At 54.9% G+C, this 7914-nt stretch overlaps 1 protein-coding gene across 1 annotated transcript; it reads right to left on the bottom strand.

Annotated features, from left to right (window-relative positions):
* Positions 1-6003: 6003 nt before the first annotated feature.
* LOC121166546 (ADP-ribosylation factor-like protein 4D) lies at positions 6004-7426 on the bottom strand. Its single transcript, XM_040995735.1, has one exon. It carries the CDS (start codon positions 7168-7170, stop codon positions 6568-6570), a length of 603 nt encoding a protein of 200 aa, XP_040851669.1. The 5' UTR covers positions 7171-7426; the 3' UTR covers positions 6004-6567.
* Between the last annotated feature and the right edge of the window lie 488 nt (positions 7427-7914).

Here is a 7914-nt window from a genome sequence, read left to right as displayed (position 1 = left end):
GGGAGTGAATCAGTGGATGAAAGATCTGTTTCTCTCTCTTTCTCTTTCTCTCTCTCTCTCTCTCTCTCTCTCTCTCTGTCACTCTGCCTTTCAAATAAACATTGAAGAAGCAGGAAGAGGAAGGAGAGGAGGAGAAGAAGGAAGAAATGGTGCTAAGAATTGCCTGTGGATTCCAGGTGTCTGGACTCAACATTACTGAGACAATTAAGAGCTGTTTGCAGAGCGAATACACCATGGAAGAAGCTGGGAAAACCACCTGCTAAGTAGCCAGTTTTGATCCTTGAGAATCACAGGCTGATAAGATAATGTTTTGAAATACCCCAAAACATGTAGTGTTGTCCTGTGCAGACCGCTTTCCAGGAAGGGGAGTAGAGACCGTGCAGGCCCTGCAGGCCTCCTGTGGAGAAGGCTCTAAAATGAACTACATGTATAGTCTTAATGTTTCTGGGAAACGAGTGATGGCTCAGCTGCTGGCTCGTGGACATTTGGGCAGTGAAACAGCAGAAGGATGCCCTGTCTCTCTCCAAGTTTTAAAATTAAGTTATCTAATTCGTGTATCCAAAAATACCACTTCAACATATACTCAAATATCTTAAAAATAAAAAAAGGAATGATTCAACATTTTTACATTCTTGGTTGTACCAAGCTTCTGAAATCTGGTGTGCATTTAACTCTTGAAGCACATCCCCATTCAGACCAGCCACATTTCGCCACGTTATGTCACTACCCTGGGCTGGTTACTGCCACGTTGGACAGATGGTGCAGGTGCGGCCCTGGGGAGCTGAGGTTCCTCTGGGATGGAGGGGTGGGAAGTGGAACACAGACCACCCAGCCATCCTCTGCATCCTTTGGGCCTGGGGAAGTGGAGGGGCGGACAGACCCTGAGAAGCATCTCAGGCCAGGTAATCATGGAACGGAGTAATGAAACTGTGTCTATTAAACCTCAGACGCAGGCCCCTCCTCTTCAAACGGGCAGGCCAAGAGCAGAACAGACCCGGCGTTCCAGGTCTCTGATCCGCTGAGACACTTAGTACTTAATTTCAAGTCATCTTTTTTTCCTCACCTCCTCCGGGAAGCCTTCTCAGGTAAACTCACCTACATTAGCTGATACCTGCTTGTCCTAATAAGCTGAAGCCACTTCTTCACTGAGGTGACCCCCCCACACACACACACACATACCCAACACCCCATGTTCTGTAATCATGAGCTAAGTGCCTGCTGGGTGAGGATTTGCCTCAGACAGCCTGGAGAACTCAGGCCGGAAACCTAACAAAACAGGACTTTGAGAGAGATGAGGGGAGAACAGGCTCTGAGAAGCTCCCCACATCTACCTGATGCTGCGAGCGTGGAAAGTGACCCTGAAAGCACCTGAGGTGGTCTACTCATCCTCTTTCCTTACAGATGGGCACAACGAGGCCAGGAGACCAGCGAGGACTTGCCCAGGGTCACAGGAGTTGGTGGCAGTCACACCCTCACATGGCTTTGGGGGGCGTCTCTGGGCTGTGGTCAGCCTGCCAGCCCCGTGGGTCCCCCCGCCCCCAGCCTGGGCGGGTCCCACGGGGTGAGTCAGCAGCTTGGCCTTCCCGCTCCCTCCGGAGAAGACGGCATCTGGGCTGGAAGGCAGTGGGTAATCTTAGGAAAACAAACACCATCCAAAGCACAGAGCCTCCCTCTCAACAAGGTTTGAAAACCCAGCTGTCGCCCCTTCTCTCCTCCAAAGGAACTCCCAGATCTAATACGAGGGGATAGGGAGTGCTAAGGAGATAAATCCCCTGTCTCCCACCTCCCCCTGAGAAGGGGCACAAACCCAGGGTTAGCCCAGGAGACAGCTCAAGGCTCCAGAGAGTCCAAGAGTGGCAGGCAGGCATCTGCCACTTCAGGCTTCTGCTTTCTGTTCCAGGAACCGTGAGCTAGAGCCTTGTGTGGGGTCACATCAAAGGAGTCCTGGGTCACCCCGGGGACGACCAGGACCTCCATTTTGCTCCTGAGTCAGGAGAAGGGAGGGTGGGGAAGGAGGGATGGTCCACTCTCCCTGTTCTCTCGGAAAATGTGCTTCTTTCCTCAGTCTCATGCCCATCCTGAGCCAAATCCTGGGAATTTATTTCAGGACTTGCTTCGCCCACTCTGCCTGACGTCTGTGACAAGCAGGGTGCCGGGGAGTCCTCGCCATCTGCCCGCCCCCGCCACCAGCCAGGCAGCCCTGGGTGCTGCACGAGCTGCTTACCGGGAAAGGGAGCCCAAGCTTGTTCCCCGTCCACGTCTCCCCAAGTGGCCGGTGACTTTATTTCTCACCTTCCCCAAAGTCAGAGTACTACACTGACGGCCTCACACACACACACACACACACACACCACCGCTTGGAGAAGCATGGGGTGGGGGCAGGACTGGAGCATGAGGAAGCTAATGAGGTTCCCCCCCGTTGCCCCCAACCTTCACAGAAACACGTCTGCTTACGAAAACGTTGAATGCTTCTATCCTGCGACACACAATTACATTGCTGGGAATCTCTCCTTGATTTTTTCCTTGTAAAATAAATCTGGTTGTCTTTTTAAAATTATTTTTATCTGAAACTCAATCTGGGTGTCCCACAGGGATGGCAGGGACCCTAGTACTTGAGTTGTCACCTGCTGCCTCCCAGGTGTGCACATGCGCAGAAAGCTGGATGGGAAGCAGATCAGGGGCTTGAACCCGGAGGCGCTCTGATACGTGTGTGCGTCCCAAGCAGTGTCTTAAGCACTGTGCCACTTGGGCCCCCTCTTCCCTCTCCTGTACATGGAAAATCTTCCCTAACTAGGAGAAAAGGCTGTGGCAATACTGTCTTTCCAATGGAGGATTTAATGAATAAATAATGGTACTTTAGTATTAAATGCAATGGCATTTCATGTGAGTAACAAAAAGAATGAGGAAAAATCCTTATGTGACAGTGTTGGATAATGTCCAAGATGTAACTAAGAAAAGCAACTTAAAACAACAACAACAAACAAAAAGAAAACCCTAAGGAAAAAATATACAAGGCTAGCACTGTGGTATAATAAGTAAGTTAAGCCTCTGCTACAGTGCCAGCCGTTTCCAGCTGCTCCACTTTTCATCCAGCTCCCTGTTTGTGGTCTGGAAAACCAGTGAATGATGATTCAGATCCTTGGGTCCCTGCACCCATGTGAGAGACTCGGAAAAAGTTCCTGGTTCTTGGCTTTGGATCAGCTCAGTTCTGGCTATTGCAGCCTTTGAACCAGCAAATGGAAAAATTGTTTCTCCTTCTCTTTTTCAAATAAAAATCGATCTTCAAACAAATAAATCTTTAGGGAGAACACACAGACTCTCCTGGCTCAAGGGAGGAGCCCACAGCATCCCACACAAACTTGCCAGATGGTCTTAGAAATGAAAAATGGCCATGAAATGTTCAGGGAGCACTCGCTTAGGCCTCCCTTGCTGCTTTCAATATCTGCCCCCACCTCCCCATCTCCTTGCCGGCCCACTGGCCTGGGCTAGAGGGCAGGCTGTCCTGCACACTCCTATCACTTGAATCGAGCCTAGCTGGCCAGGCCCAGTGAGGCATCCATCTCAAGAAAAGCATGAAATGTCACATGGTCAGTCAGTGTGGAGGGAGGATGGGGACTCTGGCCAAAGCTCTGCTGGGCCTTGGAGATAAAGTTCCCACTCCCCAGGAAGGGGTGGAGGGGGAGGGTCGGAGGGAAAGCTGGTTCTTAATCTAATCAAGGAGAGGGCGAGGAGAGGGAGGCACCAGAGTATTGAGAGGCCAGACTGGCTCCGGGTCGCTGCGTACCAATGCCTGCCCTGGTTTTCTGGCTTGGAAGAGCTGACAGGGGAGCAAGGAACTGCCCCCTTCCTGGTGACCTTGGCACTTCCTCTCTCCCTCTTCCCTTTCTTCTTGCTTTTCAATTTACTTTTCTAGGGATTTTCTTTTTAAGCGTTTTACTTATATATTTTCATTGTATTTGTAGAGAGAGGCAAAGAAAAAGAGAGATCTTCCATTTGCTGGTTTTACTCCCCAAGTGCCCACAATAGCTAAGACTATGCCAAGCCAAAGCCAGGAGCCAGGAACTCAATCCAAGTCTCCAGCTGGGTGCCTGGGACCTCCCCTCTTGACATCAGCCACTCCCACCGCTGCCCAGGGTCTGCAGGCAGCTGGATGGGAAGCAGAGTGGCTAGGACCCAAACCCGGCACTCGGTATGACACATGGGCTTCCTACGCTGTGACACCTGCTCCCTACACCCTTAAAAAATCTATTTTTTAATGTATTTGAAAGGCAGAGTTACAGAAAGAGAAGGAGAGAAATCCACTGATTCATTCCCCGCATGGCTTCAAGGCCTGGGGGCTGTTGGGTGCTGATGTTTTCACAGGTGGAGATTTAACCTACTACCCAAGGCTGACCTCTCCTGCTCCCCTTTTCTCTCTCGTCTTTCAGCATATGCAGCGTGGTGAGCACCAGAGAGGGCAGCTTCTGGACGTCACCTGTTAGCCTGCACAAGGCTAGGGGTGGCCGGGGGTGGTCCCCCTTCCTTCCTCCACCACCATTGGCTGGACAGAAGGTCTGAGGGATACGGGGAAGAACCTGGGACGTTGATGGCTGCCCATGGACCACAACGCCTAGAAGCTTGGGCACAAGGGAGCAGAAGACGCCAAAGCTAAGATACAGACCCAGAAATGGGGACTAGCCCCTTACAGCTCCTCTGGGGAACACCTGTACACCTACTTCCCCCCCAAATCCAGAGACCTGCCTCCCAGCTGACCAGAAATGCAGAAAATGCGTCCTTGGGAGATTTTGAAACCAAAGAACTGAAGTGGGTGAGGAGTAAAGAGCCCCCCAACAGGACAGAAGGGCTTGCTGACCAGCTCCTGCCCAGCCTGGCCTAGGGCCTTGGTCTACGCCAGGACTGTAGGATTCAGCTCCCCAGAGGAATGAGTCACAGGTGTGGGGAGGGGAGGGGGCTGGGGAGTACAGGTCCTCAGCAGAACCAGCCCAGCAGCTCTGTCAGGCAGGTCCCAGCGCTGACGCACACTGGGCACCCTTCCGGATCAATGCACACCTACCCCCCACCCTGCCAGCGGCAGGGACTGGATTGGAAACAAATGGGAACAAACAGGAATGGGCTTAGCTTCTGGCAGCCTGGTGTAAAGAAGCAAGTTTCTCCCCTCCCCCCAGGGTTGGGGGCTGCCAGCACCCTCTTTCCCTCCCCAGGTGCTGTATCTGGTTCTGAAACCAGGGGGCTCTCAACCTGCTCTGAGCCAGAAGGACCTGTACTTGGCTCTGAGCCACTAGTTCAAGCAGGAGTGAAGGATCTAATTGTTCTGCGTTAGCAGACACAGCTGGCCCTGGTGGGTAGGCGGCGCCACCTAAAAGCCCAAACCCAGGTCTTCCTGGCTCAGCAGGTGTGCTGGGAGGGGCAGCGCCTATGAGAACAGCTACCATGCCCACAGCTGGAAGACTCACCACCCAGGCAACAGGCCAGCCTGACTCCACACAGCCTCCTGCACCAGCCAGGGCCTGCACTGCTGGGAAGCTACAGGCAGTGGGCCCGAGCCCATGCAGGTGGCTGTAGGCTAGGCAGGAACCACCTTGCCTTCCTGGACACACCCCTAAAATGGGGGAGGGTGGGAATCAGAGCCACCTCTTCCCAGCTCAGGAAGCGTGGAGGACAGGGGCACAGAATGGATCTTCAAGGTCTTAGCTACGGAGACCAGGAGCCAAGAACCTAGGAGCTGCTCAGACTAGCCATATGTAAGCTGGAGTGTACAAGAGGTCGGGCAGGGAAGGGGAAGGGAAAGAAGTCAGAAAAAGCAAAAATGACCTTGGGTAGGGTGGGGGTGGGGTGAATCTGAGAAACCAAGCAATAACCCCACCCCCATCACTTTCACTAGCCATCCCACAATCAGTTCAGAGTGCTTGCTTTGCCAAGCTTTAAGATCAGTCTCCACCCCCAGACCCAGATCACAAGAGAAGGCCAGACCAAGGTAAGGTTCATGGCATTGTCAGTCTTTAATAACTTACAGGCAAATGCTAAAAAAAAAAGAAAAAAATCAACACCACCGAGGACACACGCAGCTTATAAAAACGGCTGTGGGTCTATACAAGCGGGCAGGGGGTCTTGGCACTTTCACAGGAACAAAAATAAAGGCTGTTGTGACCAGCGTCCCTCAGGATGCAGTCTGGGGACACGGTCCACCTGGAGGGGTGGGGGAGTGGGGGAGGAAAATTCGCATTCATCCCAATACACTCTCCCATCCCCTCCAAGCAGTCAATGAAAAAGCCATAAAACAAAAAACGAGAAACAGGGTCGAGGTAGAGTCACGGTTTTCGTTTAGGCCTCCACAGTCTGCAGCCCCCAGTTCTCCAGGAGCAAGGCTGAGGGAGAGATGCCCACAGACACCCCATCTGCCAACCCCTGCCCCCAAATGGCACACAATGGGATTCCCCCATGCTCCTTCTGGCTTTGGCGGCAGAGAGCAGGTCCAACAGCCCAAGCTGACTGAGCAGTCCCAGGCTCCACTTGCTGTCTGGCCAAGTCACAGACCCCCCCACCAGGTGGGGAGGGGATGGCCTCCGGTCATCGTCTCTTCTTGCCCCCCCTGGCTGCCTTCTTTCTTTTGAGGATCATCTCGTAGAGGCGCTCGAGGCCGGGCTGCAGGCCCTGTCCATCCACGGCGCTGCAGCCCTGCACGTGGGCCAGCATGGCAGCTGCCAGCTCCCGCACAGCCAGTCTCTTCTCTACCTCGGCAGCACTGAGCGCGCCGGGCAGGTCCTGCTTGTTGGCCAGCACCAGCACCGGCGCTCCCTGGTTGTCCGAGGCTCGGCTAATGCGGTGGAGCTCCACCTTGGCCTCCTCAAGCCGCTCAGCCTCGGTGGCGTCCACCACAAACACCAGCCCATCCGTCCGGCGGGTGTAGGAGCGCCACAGCGGCCGCAGCTTCTCCTGCCCCCCAACATCCCACACCTGGAACGTGATGCCCCGGGACCCCCCCAGGGGCACCCGGATCTTCTCAGTGTTGAAGCCTTTGGTGGGGACGCTCTGCACAAACTCTTTGAACTTGAGACGATACAGGAGGGAGGTCTTGCCAGCCGAGTCCAGCCCGACGACCACAACATGCAGGGCCTGGAAGTGAGGCAGGAAGGGGGCAGTGGGCGCCATCTCGGTCAGGTGGTTCCCCATGTTGGGCCAGGACACCGACTCAAGGAGGGTCTCTCGGAGTTCCCGGTGGGGGCAGGGAGAAGAATGTCCAAGTTGCGGGAGCACAGCGGAGCTACCTGCGCGACGAAAGGTGAAGAGAGGAAAAGGAGATGTTAAATGATAAACAGGAGGCTTACAACTTCTCCATCTTTCCTGTGCGTTTGAAAGTAAGCAACTGCGAGTGAGACACAGGCGCTCTCCCCTCGCCGGAGATCCTGACGGGAGCGAACCCTTGGGGTCCCAGGCCACACGGGGGAAGGAGGATAGCTGGATCCTGCCCAAGGTCTGCTTCCACCGCTTCTCCTCTGAGCGTGGGAACGAGCAGACTCCGCGACCTCCATTTGCCGAGAGAGAATCCTCTCCGGGAGGGGACAGTAGGGGTACAGTGGCGCTCCAGCCCGGTTCTCTCGAGCCCACTGCGGGTCCAAGCCGCGAACACACCCTCCACCCCGCCGCAGGCAGGCTCTCGGCGGCCGACCGTGGGCTGCAGCTTCCCAGGGCACCGTCTGAACCTCCCCTTTACCTCTGCCAGCCCGCTCGCTCCGCGCCAGGCGCCGCCGCCGAAGCCAGCCTCCCGCGTCCTGCCCGATGCCCGCGTCCTGCCCGATGCCCGCTCCTGCCCGATGCCCGCGTGCAGCTCGCCGCCGTCACCGCCGACTGCAGCAGGAACCCGGGGATCTGCCCTAAAAACCCCCGTGACGTCAGGAGGCGGGCGGCGGGGCGGGG

The sequence above is a fragment of the Ochotona curzoniae genome, unplaced genomic scaffold, assembly GCF_017591425.1.
Source record: "Ochotona curzoniae isolate NIBS_2020 unplaced genomic scaffold, NIBS_Ocur_1.0 patch175, whole genome shotgun sequence".
Lineage (NCBI taxonomy): Eukaryota > Metazoa > Chordata > Mammalia > Lagomorpha > Ochotonidae > Ochotona > Ochotona curzoniae.
This window is presented reverse-complemented; position numbering and strand designations above follow the sequence as displayed.

Excerpts from the sequence above, each read along its gene's own strand:
- LOC121166546 (XM_040995735.1), bottom strand. The coding sequence starts at position 7,170 with ATGGGGAACCACCTGACCGAGATGGCGCCCACTGCCCCCTTCCTGCCT.